Below are 17,564 nucleotides of genomic sequence, written 5' to 3' on the forward strand. Positions count from 1 at the left end.
CTACCAGGATGTCACCTAATGAAATGGGACAGGTCCTAAAACAGGACACAGTGTTTTATTTTTTTTAACGAATTTTTTATTGAAGTAGAGTTGATTTCCAGTGCTGTGCCAATCTCTGCTGTACAGCAAAATGACTCAGTTATACACATACAGACATTCTTTTTTTAATATTCTTTTCCATTATGGTTTATCACAGGATATTGAATATAGTTCCCCATGCTATACAGTAGGACCTTGTTGTTTATCTATTCTAAATATAATAGTTTGCATTTGCCAACCCCAAACTCCCAGTACATCCCTCTCCCTCCCTCCCTTCCCCTTGGCAACCACAGGTCTGTTCTCTATCAGGACACAGTGTTTTAAACCAAGGGTGGCCCAAATCATCCAGGCTCTTTTGTTTTGTCCCTTGGACTCAGTGGCTGACAGTCTTGCTTTCATATTTGTCTCTGAAATGAGATGCCATTCATCCCCCGATGTGCACTGATAGCCACATGGACTGGCCACACAGGCCAGACACTGAGAATCGGAGGGAGAAGTAGGCAACACATCAGGCTCTTTCTCAAATACAGACAGGATAGCAGCCGGTTAAAGGGGAGTTGCATTTCCAGCAGAAGTGTAATAAAACTCTCTCCCTTCCTCCTCCTTCCTGATACCCCTCCTTTTCCAAAATTCGCTGACTATTAAGCCGACTCCCCTCAAGTTTACACTGGTCTCTCCTCTACACTTTTTTTGAAGATGTACAGAAAGCGTTAGCTGGATTGCACAGTACGGCTCAGGCTGCATTCACCAGCAGAAAGAGATGCCCCCTTATTTGGCCTTCTTTCATTCAAGCTTTCTAAAAAGGGCTCTGTGAAGAGAAAGTGCTTTTGAAAGTGTAGTCTGTAGTCAGATGCTAACCAGACGCTCTTGGAATAATCCCTTGTCATTGCCTCGTTGTGTGTTTCCTCTCTGGGCTTTAAAAGATGTACATTCAGGCCTACAAGACCAGTAATCTGCGAATGAAGATCATCAAGAATGACTTCCCCAGCCACCCTCTCTACCTGGAGGGGGCCCTGACCAGGAGCACCCACTACCAGCAGTACCAGCCAGTCATCACCCTGCGGAAGGGCTACACCATCCACTGGGACCAGACGGCCCCTGCCGAGCTCACCATCTGGCTCATCAACTTCAACAAGTGAGTGGGTGCCTGGCCAGGAGCAGTGTGACATGGGGACAGCTGCTCTGGCTGAGCTCAAAGCAGCAGTGGTAACGATGCCTCGTTGCAAAGCCCCGGGCTTCCCGCTCACAGACCCTCAGGCTCGCCCACGCCATCCCTGCACGAGGGTGGATCTAGATGTGACATCACTCGGTGGTTAAGAATCAGAAGACCTGGGCTGAGCCCTCGTTCTGGGCGTGGGTGACCTCGGGCAGGGCATCTCACCCCTGGGAACCTTAGTTCCTTCATCTAGGAGATGGGGATAGTCTTACTCTGCAGAACTGCAATGGGGATCGAGTGGGACAGTGTTTGGCAGGCGTTTCACCCAGGACCTGGCTTTATGAAGGGCTCAGTATATGGTCAAAAATCCCTGGTGGCTCTTGTTACCATTTTATGGGGGGAAGGGGGTGGGAACAAGGCTCTGCGAGGTAGAGGGATTAAGCTGAGGGCATCTGGAGAGAGCTTCATGTATTTACATTCACATATTTTCTATGCACATCATTAACTTGTCACCGTAGTCCCGTGAGACAGACACTTATCAGTTGCAGAAAATGATACCCAAAGAGTTGAAATGGGCCCCACAGTCAGGCTGGACCAGGAAGGGGCTGAATCCAGGTCTTACAGATCCCAGCTCTTTCACTCCAGCCCTATTGAAAGAACGTTCATTTTTATTCCCCCCCCAGCCAACGATCCACATAGAGCACCCAATGCAGGCCCTGGGGACGCCCCACCGACCCATTGCAATGATCCCTCTCATTCACTGCAGTCACCGTTTCTCCCTCTCTCCTTGAACACTTTGTGACGCAGTCATTACCAACAGCAAGCCTTCTTCCAAAAATTCCCAATGAAAAGTGGAAGTGCCACTTGGTGGAGAATGCTTTGGTCTCTGGCCAAGGCACACCGAGGAGGCCCTGTGGCCTGGACATCCTCGCTTGTAACCTGACTGCACTTCCGGTTCTAGGGGCGACTGGATCCGAGTGGGGCTCTGCTACCCCCGGGGCACCACCTTTTCTATCCTCTCGGATGTTCACAATCGCCTGCTGAAGCAAACGTCCAAGACGGGCATCTTCGTGAGGACCTTGCAGATGGACAAAGTGGAGCAGAGCTACCCCGGCAAGAGCCACTATTACTGGGACGAGGACTCGGGGTGAGGAGCCCCCTCTTGGCTGCAGGAAAGCGGTCATTCTCATGCTGTCCCCCGGCCTTTCCAATAATCCTCAGACCTGCCATGCAGTTGGTGCCGGTTAATGTAGGATCGTTTCCTAGGCACTTCTATTCTCAGGCAGTTTGTGCCATCCACCAATGACATTTTTAAAGCTGTGACGCTTTGGGAGTAAAATAAGCACTCGATTAATATACACATGGATTGTAGTGAATATACCTATTGCAGGGGAAAAAAAAGTGAAAACGGTGAATCTTAGTTAGAACTGAGAAAATGTGGTACAGGACCTCAATTCCATACAACTCAATTGGAGCAGGTGATATTATCCCTAATTTAGAGATGGGCAGGGACTTCCCCGGCGGTCCAGTGGTTGAGACTCCCCACTTCCACTGCAGGGGGCACAGGTTTTGAGCCCCGGTTGGGGAACTAAGATCCCACATGCCGCGCAGTGCGGCCAAAAAAAAAAAAAAAAAAAAAAATTAGAGATGGTCAAGGAAGGCACAGGATAAATAGGAATGACTTGCTCCGGGGACACCGCACAAACTTGGCATGGCTAGTTTTGAGCTCACACCTGTCTGTAACCAAAATCCTCCCCCTTTTGCTGAACTGCACTAGGTTCTATTCAGCAGGGATCTAATGGGGACAGAGTACTGTTCCCAGAGACAGTGAGCTATTTGGTCGCCTCCCCTAAAAAGAGAGTATTCTAACATCTGCAGAATGCCAGCACGTCTCCAAAGCGGTGAAGCTGTTGCTAGCCAGCCCTCCGGGGACTAAGGGTAAAGGATTGTTTTATGGCCATTTTTTCCATTCTTGTAGTGAAATCAAGGATAATGAGATAGATAGAAGATGCTCAGAAATATCTATAAAGGTAGGGCTTTATCGGTTTGATTAAAGGAAAATTCAAATTTGAAAGTCAGAAGCGTAAGTAAAAATGTTGGGGTTAGGGGAAGCAGCAAGTAGCACCCCTCTTCCCACATCAGTTCTAAGCCAGTGGTGGAGCACGACAGCAGGTGAAGAAGGAACTGTCTGTCCTACTGATGATGGAGCTGCTGGGGAACGGAGCTGCTGGGGAATAGATCTTCCCAATGCTGTCCCCGAGTGCACCTACCCAGTCCCAGGCAGCCCTGAGCAACTGGGGGGCTCCCCACTCAGAGCCCAACTCCCAAAACTTAGGGGTGCAGGGGGAGCAGACCAGAGTCCGCCTCTCTGTGGGCTGACCTATGTACCCCCATCCAGCCACCACACGAGTCACTCCACTTCCCCTGGGAAGACGTCAGTGAGGGGATGGGCCGGGTCCAGGGGTGTTTAGAAAAACCCTTCCATGTGAAAACCAGAGGGGGAATTAAATGTCCTTCATACAACAGCAGAAATGATCAACATTATGATTTTAGAAATGGTAATAAGGTAAAAGTCTTCATAGCACCACCTGTGCATAATTTCTTCTTTTATCGATAGGATCGTGAGAATTGGGAGGTTGCAAAGGTGTGAATTTTTCAAACGGAAACGGCCACTAAACAAGTTGAACCTTTTTGATCAACACATTTAAAAATTTGCGATTTTTCCCCTTCAAGCAGATTTTGCTGCTTAATTCAACCTTTTTGTTGGTAGCTTAGTTAATCATCATACCTATTGATTATTATGCTGTGCTTTAATTCAATGATAGCCTTAGGGACTATGAGATGGGTTACAGGATGTCTGTTGCCTGTGCAAAAGCCCAAACTCTTGGGCTTTTTGAATTCTTAGGGCTGTTTTCATGATCTTTCTGCCTTACAAATGTGTTGCTCTTTCTTACATTCAGAGCACCTTCTATTCTGCTATGGCCTAGGACACTTGATAACCAGCTTGTTATAATTGGGGGTAAAATAAAAAGTAAGTAGGCTACAAGTGAAGGGGTCCCGAAGTGTGAAATATATTTCACACCCTGAATCACCTCTGTAAATCCTTCGAGGTTAAAAAAAAAAACACTCAGGTGATTTCATCTGTGTCCTGGAGTTTGCCAGATGCCACCTAAGCGAGGTACTGCTAAACTATACATAAGTGTAGTATTCAGGTGCACGGCCATCAGTAGGGCTACTCTGAAATACTACCTGGTCACAGCCAGGATTTGAGCCCAGGCTTACTGACGCCAGGGCCTCCCACTCCAGCTGACTAGGACACATCTATGTCGAAGGTGAGGGTTAGAGAGGGCAGCTGCTGTCTGGAAAATAAGGAGTGGAAGCTAGATGGTCTTCTAGGGCCCTCCAGTTTGGATAATTTGCTATACCATGGCAGCGGGGAAACCTGAATACTGATAGTCTTGTGCAGAGGCCCTAGGAACAGAGTCTCTGGGTCTCTTTCCGGGATTTTGCTCATGACCTTGTCCCCTGGGGTGGTTTCTGACCTTGTGTGGGAGCCTCTGGTGGAGAAATGACGACAGGCAGCACTGAACTGCCTTCCTCCTAAGCAGCTCAAAGCTTCCCCCGCCCCATGCAGAGCATGGAATGCAGAGGAAGAAGGTCTGTTCTCAGCCAGAGCGATAGATTCCCCCAGCAGTTCTTCCATATGAACACTATTCTATTCAGGGGTTGCTTGATGTCAAGAAACGTAAAGCCACTCAAGTGAACGCAAACAAAGTGGAGGTGTTCCTGAGAGGGAAGCAAGGCATCTTCAGGAAGTCATCCCAGCTGGGCTTCCTGGGCTCCTGTGCTGAAAACAGCCGAGCCCTAGGGACCAGATGGCCCGCCCAGTTCTGCTTCCCTCTTTCTCCTCACATTCACACACATTCCCTTGGTGAGCATTTTCCTCACCAGGCACAGGGTTGGGATGGAAAATCCCAGCTCTGTCCCCTTCGTGCTGTGTGGTCCTGGCAAGTCACTTCACTTCTCTGAGCCATTGGGATCTGAGAAATTGGGATGATAACAGTGCCTGCTGGACTGGACTGTCTGAGGATTAAATGAGATAATATGTCAGTTTACGGCATGTGCATAGCATGGCATAGAGTACGTGCTCAGAAAATGAAAAGTGTCAGTGTTAGCTTTTTCTTCAATGCATTTGTTTTTAATTTCTCCAACCACATAAAACCTTGTGGTAGGACTTCCCTGGTAGCGTAGTGGTTAAGAATCCACCTGCCAATGCAGGGGACATGGGTTCGGGCCCTGGTCTGGGAAGAGCCCACAGGCCGCAGAGTAACTAAGCCCATGAGCCACAACTACTGAGCCCGTGCGCCACAACTACTGAGCCTGGGCCCTAAAGCCCGCGAACCACAACTACTGAGCCCACGTGCCACAACTACTGAAGCCCACGCACCTAGAGCTCGTGCTCTGCAACAAGAGAAGCCACCACAATGAGAAGCCCACGCACTGCAACAAAGAGTAGCCCCCGTTCGCCGCAACTAGAGAAAGCCCATGCGCAGCAACGAAGACCCAACGCAGCCAAAAATAAATAAAATTAAAAACAAACCACAAAAAACCTTGTGGTAGACACAGATCCATTTTGTAGGGCCCACCGGCTCTAATCACTGTGGCCGGCACGTTGTTCTGGGTAAATGCCTTTGGGAGAGGAGGGGTGGGGGAGGAGGGGGAGGAAGAGGAGGACGTGGACACCGAAGGGAACCAGCCCGCTCTGCTCCTGTGCGCAGGCTGCTTTTCCTGAAGCTGAAAGCTCAGAACGAGAGAGAGAAGTTCGCCTTCTGCTCTGTGAAAGGCTGTGAGAGAATAAAGATTAAAGCTCTGATCCCAAAGAACGCTGGTGTCAGCAACTGCGCGGCCACAGCCTACCCCAAGTTCGCAGAGAGGGCCATCGTGGACGTGCCGATGCCCAAGAAGCTCTTTGGTTCTCAGCTGGTGAGTGGCCGACAGTGAGCCCGGGCCTTCCGAGGGGGCCCAGACCCCACCAGGGTCCCCTCCAGGCATCTGCTGTGCTCCTCAGACCGTTTCCCGTGACCGGGGGGTACGGGGCGGTGAGGGGGCTGACCACCCATCGGGCAGTGCACTTGAGTCCACAAACCTGACAACCGCACTGGCTTTTGTTTATTTTCCAGAAGACCAAGGACCACTTCTTGGAGGTGAAGATGGAAAGTGCCAAGCAGCGCTTCTTCCACCTTCTGAACGACTTTGCCTACATCGAAGTAAGCAACCCTCACCCCTGCCCAGAGGGGCTTTGCTCACTGAGACGTGGTGTTAGTTTCCTAGGGCTCTTGTCACAAATGACCGCAAACCCGGTGGCTTAAAACAACAGAAACTTATCCTCTCACAGTTCACAAGCCAGAAGTCCCAAGTCAAGGCGCTGGCGGGGTTGGTTCCCCCTGGAGGCTCTGAGGGAGGGTCCATTCCAGGCCTCTTCTAGCCTCTGGTGCTGCCGGCAGCCCTGGATGTTCCTTGGCTGTAGCTGCGTCCCTCCAACCTCTGCCTCTGTCTCACATGGTCTCTCCCCCATGTGTCTGAGTCTTACACCTCCCTCTGTCTAGTCCTTATAAGGACATCTGCCACTGGATTTAGGGCCCATCTGAAATCCAGGATGACCTCATCTCAAGATCCTTAATTACCTCTGCAAAGGCCCTAGTTCCAAATAAGGTCACTTTCACAGGTTGCAGTAGATGTATCTTTGGGGGAGGCCATCATTCAGCCCACTACAGAGGTTTGCAAGGAACTGACTGAAGTGAGTTTTATGCTTTGAAGAGCCGCGCCGGCGACCTCTGTCTTCAGAGTCTGCGTGGGAACCCCCCGGGGCAGAAGAATCTTGGGGCTCTGCTGCCTTTGGGACCCCCTGCATCACACTGTGTGCTGCTTGTTGTCTGCAGGTGGATGGGAAGAAGTACCTGAGCTCGGAGGATGGCATCCAGGTGGTGGTAATTGACGGGAGACAAGGGCACGTGTTGAGCCAAGCCAGCTTCAGGACCGCCATCCTGCAGGGCATCCCGTGGCAGCTCTTCAATTACGTGCTGGCCATCCCCGACAAGTGAGTGTGCACCTCTGCTTCGGGAACTGGCCGATGGCGCCGCAGACCCCTGCCCGAGTCCCCCTCCCTGTCCCTGAGACCTTCAGCACAGTCCGGTCTGAGAAGGCTTGGGGAGTGTCCACGGTCTGCCCACACATCATGGGTGCTGGCTGGGAAGCTTCCCTGCCTGGTGCCTCTGCCTTTGGAGCCAGGGCCATGGTGAATGTAGGTCAGGCTGAGGCGGACGGTCTACCCAGCTACAAATGGGAAGCCTGCCCTGGCCCTGTGCCCCCATCACGACCCACTCTCGCGGCATGAGCTCATCCCCTCCCACACTTTCAGTATGATCCAAATGCTGGTGGCTCTTGAGAATCTCCAGCCCAGATCTCCCTCTGAAACACCAGATACTTTTAATCCAACTGCTACTTGGACCATGCCACCTGGATGTCTCTTATGGAACTGAATTCTCATCATTTCTTTTTTTTTTTTTTTTAATCCCCCAAACCAGTCACTCCTCTTTTCCACGTTTCAGTGGGAAAAACCCTCGAGTCTGGGCATCATGCTGGGCTCTTGTCTTTCTTCTGTTTCGCCACCACCACGCTCTATAACCACATCCTGTCAACGCTACCTGCATCGTTGCTCTCCTGCTAGTTATCCTGCAGCATCCTCTGCATCGCTGCTCTGTCTGGGGCCTCCCTGTCTGCCACCCACACTGTCGGCAGTCACCCAGCAGGCTCCCTTGTCCAGCCTCCCCCTCTCGAATCCACCCACCATACTGGGGGGTTGAGCTTCTTAAATACATGTATGTCCTGTCCCCTTCCTAGAAATCTTTGGTAATTCCCCCACCACCTTCCAAATCTAACTCACATATCACCTCTTTGGTGAGGTCTCTTCCAATCCAGCCAAAAAGTTCTACCTACCCCCCGCACCCCGTAGGACCAGTGGACATATCTACTCCCCCATCTAGGGTATGGACTTCTTGATGTGGGGACCATATCTAACTCATATTTACATTCCTAGTATAATGGGTGGAGAATTCACTCCAAAGCCACAACCTGGCATAGCAGACAGTCTAAGTGCTTAACGTGGTACCTGTCATATAGGAGGTGCTTGGTAAATATTTATTGACGAAAACAAATGTACTTCCGAGATGCCGCATGATGGGCATGACTTGAACTAGATGCTATGTGAGATTCCAAAGAATGGGGTTTTGCTTAACCCTTTGGTCACCACTCTCTTCCCCCATCACAAGCTTCTTTAGCATGACATTTTCACGTGCAGAGTCATACAGAAGGACCAGATTTGCCAATTTGGGGAAATACATGATCATCTAGAGATTTTTAGTTTTCATGCCTTTTGGGGCCAAAGGACTTTTTCTGGAAATGAAACAGGATGCAGAAGCCTGGAATAAGAAACTGAAATGCGGAGCTGCTCTGTTTAGAACCAGGGGTGAGAGGCGTGGGGCTACCCCATGCAGGGCTGCTTTCAGCCCGGGCTGCAGCCCTGGTGCACCTTGCCAAGTACCTGGTGTGAGCCGTGCCCTGGGTTGGCACTGGGTACCCAGACAGGAATTGGGTACCACCAGACCCCGCTCTGACCTCCGGGAAAGTGGCAGGGGATGGGGCAAGGCAGGTCCTGCCCCACTGTCACCGCAGGCCCAAGCCAGGCCGCACCCCCTTCCCACCCCCTCCACAGGGCCAGCCTTGCCCCAGGGTCCCAGGGAAAGAAGGAGGCCACTGCTCACACCCGAACCTTCAGGGATGGTTCTCAGGGGCTGTCTCTGCCCAGCCACCCCGTGGGGACCTCCGTGCTGTCAGGTCAGGGGCTTGGAGGGCATGAGATGCCCACATGAGACAGAGAGGGACACCTGAAGTGTGCAGGCAGCTTCTGGGTGCTGTCAGGAGGCTGGGCGCACGAGAAGCTCTGTCTCCCTGTCCCGCTCCTGGGAGCCCCGTCTGGAGGGCATGACCTTTGTCTGAGTCCAGCCCAGCAAGAAGGCCTAACTGAGCCAAAGGGATGTTAGCTTTTCTTCTGAACGGGAACAGAGCCCGAATCCAAAGCTGAGGATGTGTTTGCGATGCTCCCTGTCTCCTAACAGCCACCAATCAATCCCTCTGCTTTCCCGAAGAGCCAGATGCAGTCCCAGCTCCCCTCCCCTCTGCCCCTCCTGCACACAAGCTCTTTGCATTTTAAGAGCTTGCCTTCTGCTCCCAATGGGACACAAATGGGGGTAACAACGGCTTCCAGAATCCTATACAGTTTTTCCATGTCTGGACTGTGGTCTGTGGTTACAGGATTCCTCTGAGCTGCAAACTAGAAGCCCCAGTCGGGCCTCTGCCCCTGTTTCTATTCCTGGGGGAGGTGTGCACTTCCTGCCGTCTGGTCCAGCAGGCTGAGTCTGCCCCCACGACGACGGCTGTTTTCCCAGCATTTTGGCCTGAATGCAACCAGGGCAGGGGAATAGAGATTCTCTGCTCCCAAGCTGGGCTTTTGCAAGTCAGGACCTTCAGGCTGGGCACGCCCATTGCTCCAGGCCTCTGCCTCCGCCCAGGCACAGCTTCCCCTTCGGCAGGTCCTCTCAGATACTCGGTAACTGTTTGCCTCCATCACCCCCTTTGTAAAATGGAACAGTTACACGGTCCTGCCTGAGCGGAGACGGAGGATGTGAACCTAAGGTGTTAACCCTCCGCTGAGCACCGGGTGACTCCGCACTCTGGCTTCTTCCGGCACCACGTCTCCATCCAGTCCTGCTCAAACAGGGTTCGCATATTTAAGTTAAGAGATGCGTGCGGCAGTCATTCGTGTGCCCAGCCCCGGCGTAGGCGCTGGCCCCCAGATGGTGTGTTCTGCGTACCTGCTGTGTCCCCTGTGGGGACAGACAGGGAGCAGCAGTGAGCTGAGAGCAGGCGCAGAGAAGGCCATGGGCACCAACTGCAGCCAGATGTGTGGGAGGGTGCGCAGGATGTGGGTCATCCCATGGAAAGAGCCGGTCAGCTCGGCACGCGGGAGAGGCTGCCCTTCCCCAGTCCCCGGCGGGCCTCTGGGCACTGCTCGCTCAAGTCCCACCAGGCACAATCCAGCATCCCTCCCAGGGAACCCCCGACTCCAGCTTGTCGAGTCCTCTCATCCATCCCTTCTTGCTCAGCTCCATAGTTCTCATGGCATCGAAGGGAAGATATGTCTCCAGAGGCCCGTGGACTCGAGTGCTGGAAAAGCTCGGGGCAGACAAGGGCCTCAAACTGAAAGGTAAGGGGTGTGGACGGGGCCTTACCCCGACCGTGAATCCAGATGCCCGGTGCGCAGGCTGCTGCTACCCGCTGCTGAGACCAGACCACTTTCCCCCCAAACCTGGGTGGGGTCTCAGAATCCTCAACACAACTAGTGGTCTGCAGGTGTGTGTGGGCAAGAGGCCACCTCGTCACCATCCCAGCCCCGCAGCAACAGCATTCCAACTTGTGACCAGACACCGGAAGGAAATTGCTCGAGTTGCTCACCTAACGACTCAGCAGGTGGCCCTTTTTTTCCACAAAAGTATCAGCAGAAAAGTGGCTCGGTTTGACCCTCCTACCCAGTTCCTGCTACTCCAATCGGCCAGGGGCCCTACGTCTTCTGCAGCTTTCCAGCTGATGGCCAGCATTTGTACAGCCCTTTGCAGTTGGCAAAGCTCTCATTTGAGAATCTATGTGGCTTGTCCAAGGTCACACAGCTCTTCTGCCATAAAGCCTGGCACAGACCCCTTAGGGAAGAAGCCAGCCAGGACAGAAATGTCAGCATTTCATTATCGTCATTACAGACTGTGTGATGGGAGAGTCCTGGGGGAGGTCGAGAGGGGAGGCCGAGCAACACTCCAGATAATAATGATAATGTCCATTGTAGTTACCATGTAATGCTCAGCCTTGCACCTTGCTGAACATCCAATAATGATCTCAGTTATTCATTAACAACCTGTGTGACAGGTACTGTTATTTCCACTTAAGGTGAGGAAACAGAATTAGTTAAGTAATTTAAGGTTAGAATTTGGATCCTTATTTTTTCTAATCCAAAGCCAGCCATCCTTAGTGGCCATGCCATCCTGACTGCAAAACACATCAAAGCTAGCAGCCTATCATATGGGACGCTTATCCCAGGCAGCTCTCAGAGAAAAATCAGGAACAGTGAAAGTCCTTCAAACGAGCCAAAAGAGAACACAAGGAAAATAGAAGCATCTTCTCCAGCCTGGTCCTGAAAGCATTTGGGGGCCTCTGTCCCTTAAATTCAGACCCTGTTGCCAAAAGTTGATGAACATAAAGGTGACATAAGTCAAGGGACACTTGCCCAGTGGTGATGGGTGTGTGCTGCCTGCCAGGCCGGGCCGTTCCTGAGTGTAGACATGGATCCCCAAGTCCCTCGGACGGGGTCGGGCTCTGAGCTGTGAGACAGAGGGCCCTGCGTGGGGCTCGGGAGTCTAGAGTTCTGGTCTGGGCTGCACCATCTACTCGGTGCCCTTGGGCAAATTCCTCCACTTCTCAGAAATCCCTTCTAAAGCCACAGAATGTTGGAGCTGGGGCAGAAATCTCGTAGATGAATGCCATTATTTGACAGATAAGGACACTGGGCTTCAGAGACTCGCTGCTAATTGTAGGGTGAGCTCAAAGGTGGCTGGGGTTCCTGGGAGGTCTCCTGTGGGAACCAGAGCCAGCACTCTGCACAGGTGGCTGGGAGGCTCAGGTGAGACCCTGTGTGCCCCGTACAAACCAATGCCGGGTACCACCAGTAACCGGCCACAAAGCTCTTCCCGGAGGGGGACAGTCCAGTGTGGCTAGAGGAGGGGGTGCCTGGTGGGGGCAGGGGAATTGCGATGGGGAACCCTGGAAGGTGGTGGCATATAGCCATGCTCTCGTGAAGTTTCTGCTCATGTGACATCACTGCTTTTCAGAGAAAATGGCATTCGTTGGCTTCAAAGGCAGCTTCCGGCCCACCTGGGTGACTCTGGACACCGAGGACCACCATGCCAAAATCTTCCAAGTTGTGCCCGTCCCCGTGGTGAGGAAGAAGAAGCTGTGAGGACCGCTGCCACCTCAGCGCCGCCCCACAGTGGACTCTGACGGTGGACTCCCGGCAGCCGCCTGGGGCAGCCTGGCTGGTCCCCCAGCCCCTGTTCAGCAGCTGCCGGGGAAGGCCACATGTCAGCCCTGATGGGCCAAGGGGAGGGTATCAGAGACCCCCGGTGCTGCCACCTGCCCCCACTCAAGTGTCTACCTGCAGCCCCAGGGGCAGTGTTGGCTGATGCTGGAAACCTTCTCTTTCCTGCAGCCTCTTGGGTGCTTCTCTCCTATCTGTGCCTCTGCGGTGGGGGGGTGTGAGGACCGTACGAGGAGACCTGCGCTGCGCTGGCAGCAAAAGTCCACTTTGGCGGGAGCTCTGCCCCAGCTGGGAGGCAGCCTGGAGGGGGTGCTGGGTCGTCCACAGATCCCCATGCTCTCCAGCACGCACGTTAGGGTGGTCGGTGTAGGAGGAAGAGCCCTGGTCCTAAGGAAATCTTCATAACTGTGAGCAAGAACCGACCTCCGCGGGATTCGGAGCTGGCGTGTAGACCGGGATTCCGTCTTCCGTTCACCAAGATGGAACCGGCTACCCTCGGAGAAGGGCGAGCCTGCCTCCGGAGGGGTTCAACCTCTCAGGAGACTATGGCACCCAGGTTGGGAGTTGGACTAGGTGACTTTTAAAGGTCCTTTCAGTTCTGAGATGCCAGAACTGCGATGCTGTGGCTTTTCACATTGTGCCCGGAACCCAGCAGTAGGTGAGAACGTCCCTTTCAGCCAACATCCATGATGCTGGGTGCTCCGGGCGTACAGGATGGAGCGGGGAGAAGCACTGCCTAAGGCAAGGGGCTCGCAGTCTGGTGGAACAGGTGGTCGGGTGTGTGGACCTCTGATGCCAGGCGGAGAAAGCCAAGAGAGGTAAAGAGGAGGCCAGCGCCAGTTCCCGGAGGGAAAGAGCTTACGCGCTCGGGTGGTCAGGAAGCTTCCTGCAGGAACGAAGTGGGGGGAGCATTTGGGTGGGTGGAGATGAGGCAGCCTCTGGAGTGGTTCCTGCCCACATCTGCTAAAGATGGGTGACTTCAAGGTCGCCCTTTGCCCTCGACTTGCTGGCCACCCTTAATAGAGAAGCGGGCATCAGAGGGGGTGATGGGCTGAGCTCATTATAGCCAGAGCGCTGAGTCAGCCGGCCCACCAACCACTCCAAGAGAGGGCGGAGTCAAGTCGAGAAAGGGGAGCTCCTGCATCGGGGGCCCTGAGAGCCCTCGCGGAGCCCCACACGGACACGCTCACACCTCAGTGAGCCTGGGGTTTCAGAGCTGGAAAGGACCTTAGGAAACACCTAGTCCAAAGCCTTCGTTGTATGGATGGGACACATGAGACCCCAAGCTGGGGAAGAACCACACGGCCAGGGCAGGGCCAGGACGGGAGCCCCACTCCCCGCACTTACTGCCACACCACGCTGCCTCAACAGCCGGCCTGAGTGGCCTCGCGAAACGGGGGCAAGTCCCCTTGAAGGGAAAAAAGATCAGAATAGAAAGATAGTTGGCCGATGACTGTTTCTCTCCTGGTCCTCCGCTCGCACAAGGGCGCCCTCCTCTGGGCTGTGGAGGTCCTGCAGCCTCCGCTTGGCTCCAACTACCTGCCCTCCCGAGCAGCGCCCAGCAGCTGCGGTGACTGCACTGGTGCTACCTGCTTCCGTAGGCCTGCAGGCGCGCTCAGCAGACACGTTTTCGGTGAGCCAGCTAGGTGGCTCCGGGGTCTGAAGAGCTTTGGGTCCACCCCAGGCCCTCTCAGCCACTGCCTAATAACCTGCTCTCTCCCTTGCCCACCTTGGAGAGAGCCAGGAGAGCTTCCAGAGAAAGAAAACTCGTATCTGTGGCTTATACTCCCTCGTGAGACACCAGGGTCGCTCTGGGTCTCGTCCCCTTTCCTGCCCCAACCACAAATTCCTTCCTTCCTTGGCTCCATCTGCCCAGCGGCACCCAATGAGACTCGGCCCAAGAGTCCACTCCCCAGGTTGAGCCAGTTGCCAAAGAGGTCTTCCCCACTAAACAGGTCTTTCGCTGCTAGCAGGTGACAGTGGGACTCTGCCGCTTAAGACTTGGCAGCTTCAAAGGCCCAGGTCCCAGGAAGGACTTCTTCCAGGCAGATCAGAGGCCATGGGGAGGAGAGTTCAATGACCTCATGTTCTTCTTGTCTATAGTTCCGTTGAGTTCTCCTAAACTCTTAATGCAAGGGTCTCATACTGTGAACCACTTAGGATGTGATCACTTCAGATGGCCAGGAATGTTGACTGTCTTTGGTTCAGTTCATGGAAAAAAAAAAAATCTATTTGAAAATCCTCAGAGTTGTACATATGTCTAACAGTGCAGGATCTGTGCATAAAACTTTCCTTCCTAAACCATTCACCAAGAGCCCATGTCTGGGCATGTTCTTGGTAGCACAAATTTTCTTACTGCTTAGAAAACTGTTCTTGTTGTTCTTTCTGTTTGTAAGCCTCAAAATGAGTTAGGCCTTTAAAAAACCAAAAAACAAAAAAAAACACACTCCTCTGAAATGCTTGTCTTTTTCCTGTTGCCGAAATAGCTGGTCCTTTTTCGGGAATTAGATGTATAGTGTGTTTTGTCTGTAAACATTTCTTGTAGGCGTCACCATGAACAAAGATATATTTTCTATTTATTTATTCTGTGTGCACTTCGAGAAGTCATTGTCAGAGAAATGAAGAATTGTCTTAAATGTCATGTTTGGGGATGTCCTTTGGACCACTTGAAAGGGGTGTACCCAGGGCCTTCTGCTTGCAGCAGAGGACATCGGCTCTGGTTTGGAAGATCTTGCTGTACCATACATAGTAAACATACAAAGGATGTCATCCACCTGTCTGCTTGTTTTTTTTTCCATTAAAGTGGGCCTCATTTTAAACCAGAGAGCTAGAGAAAATAAGATTGAGGACATCTCCCTTTGCATCTGCCTCTCACTTCCAAGAACTATTCATGTGTCAGAGTCCTACCTTGTCCTGTCCCAAGGGGGCACCCACGAGAGCAGGTGGAGATGGTCCTAGGAGAGGAAATATGTCGTTCATGTGGCCGGCCGCATCCAGGATGGACTACGTCCTTCTTACTCCTAAGCCATCAGTAAGCTGTCAGGGCAGCACCCTCCCCGAGGGGAAGCCAGGGGTCAGCAGTCTGGACTCAAAGCCAGACTGTTTCTTCCTCATGGGCACAGTTTGGTCAGAGGCCAAACACGGTATCTGAGAAGAATGTGGAGACTGAGGTTGGAGAAATAGGAGAATTTGGAGAAATAGGTCCAAATCAAGCTGCCAGACAACAGGGGCAGAAGCACCTAGGCAGAGGTGAGAGGGGCTCGGGGGGCCTGGAGAGGACAAAGTGAGAAGCTTAGAACGGGGTGAATGGGAGGGTCTTAGAGCTGTCCTCTCCAGTAAGGCAGCCACTGGCCACGTGAGGTCACCTACATTGAAATGAAGTAAAATGAAATACAAATAAAAGTTCAGTTCCTTGGCCGCACTAGCCACATTTGAAGCGCTCAACAGTTCACATGTCTAGTGGTTACCATACCGGACAGGGAAGATGTAAAATATTTCCATCAACAAAGAAAGTTCTTCTCTTAATGATTTCCAGAAAGCTTCTGGGGCTCATACACTGGACTTTTAAAAAATCTATGCTCCTAATATATGTGTGTGTGTGTGTGTTCAGTCCACTTAAAGCGGCTGGCACCAGATTGGTGCTATCAAATTGTCAATAAACAAATACAGTCTTCTCTCGGTAACCGCAGGGGATTGGCTCCAAGACCTCCATGGATACCAAAATCCGAGGATACTCAAATCCCTTACAGTCTGCCCTCTGTTTCTGTGGGTTCTGCATCCGGGAATTCAACCAGCCTCTGATTGTGTGGTATTTTCCATCCACGGCTGGTTGAATCTGCGAACACAGAACCTGCGGATATGGAGGGCCAGCTGTCCACCTGGCAGAGCAGCCTGAGCATCCTAGGTCAGTGTGCAGTGGAAGACACATGGCCCCTGCCCTCAAGAAACTTCACCTGGAGGGAGAGATCACATTTGTACACTCATTCAACAGCTATTGTTGGGCACTTGCTCTGTGCCGGCGCAGTACAAAGAGGAGCATAAAGGAGCGCCGTGGGGACCCTGTAGTCCTCACGCCCAGTGAGTGGTGTGGCAGAGCTCCGAGGGCAGGGAGGAATTATCGGCTGCAGTGGTCAGGGGTCAATGAGCAGAGGTGGGAGTGGAGTCAGCCTGGGAGACAGGGTCAGATGAGGGATGGGACCTTTTCATAAGAGGCACAGCCTGCGGGCCGGGAAAGTAACCAGAGGTGTGGACTTGAGGGCGGCCGGGCATAAACCAGAGAGCAATCCTGAGAGGGAAGGTGGGTTGGCCAGACATTGGGCAGGTTTTAGGGACCCCTGGATTTGACTGTGGGAGGGGGTCCCTCGTGACGCCTCAGCCAGCAGTTTCGCTGCTTGAGTGAGTGCACAGCCCACTGGTTCAGTCGGTGAAGTCGAAGGGGCATTTGGGAGGATTGGGAGACCAGGCTCAAAGGAAGTGTTGGTTGAGCAACAGGAGACTGTAGCCAGCTCAGCACAGGGCTCACGGAGCAAGAGACAGCCCAGAGTGGAGAGACAGGATGGACTTGGGGGCCCCTCCCACACTTGTCTCTTCAACAGTCACCAGACGCCCAGGGGAGTCACTGCCAGGCTGTTACGTGACAAGGTGAGCACACCTAACCCCTGTCTGCATGGAGACAGCCATAAAAATATGGAAGCAACCTAAGTGTCATTGACAGAGGAATGGATTAAGAAGATGTGGTACATATATACAATGGAATATTACTCAGCCATAAAAAAGAATGAAGTAAAGCCACTTGCAGCAACATGGATGGACTTAGAGATTATCATACTGAGTGAAGTGAGTCAGAAAGAGAAAGACAAATAGCATATGCTATCACTTACAGGTGGAATCTAAAAAAACAGCACAAATGAACTTAGTTACAAAACAGAATCAGACTCATAGACACAGAAAACAAATTTATGGTTACCAAAGGGGAAGCGGCAGAGGGATAAATTGGGAGTATGGGATTAACAGATGCACACTACTATATATAAAATAAACAGCAAGGGCTTACTGTATAGCACAGGGAACTGTATTCAATATCTTGTAACAAACTATAATGGGAAAGAATTAAAAAAGAATATAGATATATACATATACATGTATAAACAAATCACTTAGCTGTACACTTGA

The 17,564-nt window shown here is 52.2% G+C and overlaps 1 protein-coding gene across 1 annotated transcript in view; it reads left to right on the forward strand.

The window, feature by feature from the left end:
* CEMIP (cell migration inducing hyaluronidase 1) overlaps positions 1-12,336 on the forward strand; it is a 158,224-nt gene extending 145,888 nt beyond the window's left edge. The window contains exons 23-29 of the mRNA XM_061181725.1: positions 963-1,174; positions 2,157-2,342; positions 5,974-6,178; positions 6,376-6,462; positions 7,135-7,292; positions 10,417-10,517; positions 12,187-12,336. Coding sequence (XP_061037708.1) covers positions 963-1,174; positions 2,157-2,342; positions 5,974-6,178; positions 6,376-6,462; positions 7,135-7,292; positions 10,417-10,517; positions 12,187-12,314 — 1,077 coding nt within the window. The 3' untranslated portion in view covers positions 12,315-12,336. The remainder of the gene's footprint in view (positions 1-962; positions 1,175-2,156; positions 2,343-5,973; positions 6,179-6,375; positions 6,463-7,134; positions 7,293-10,416; positions 10,518-12,186) is intronic.
* The last annotated feature ends 5,228 nt before the right edge of the window (positions 12,337-17,564 follow it).

The sequence above is a fragment of the Eubalaena glacialis genome, chromosome 2 (genome assembly GCF_028564815.1).
Source record: "Eubalaena glacialis isolate mEubGla1 chromosome 2, mEubGla1.1.hap2.+ XY, whole genome shotgun sequence".
NCBI classification, from domain to species: Eukaryota; Metazoa; Chordata; class Mammalia; order Artiodactyla; family Balaenidae; genus Eubalaena; species Eubalaena glacialis.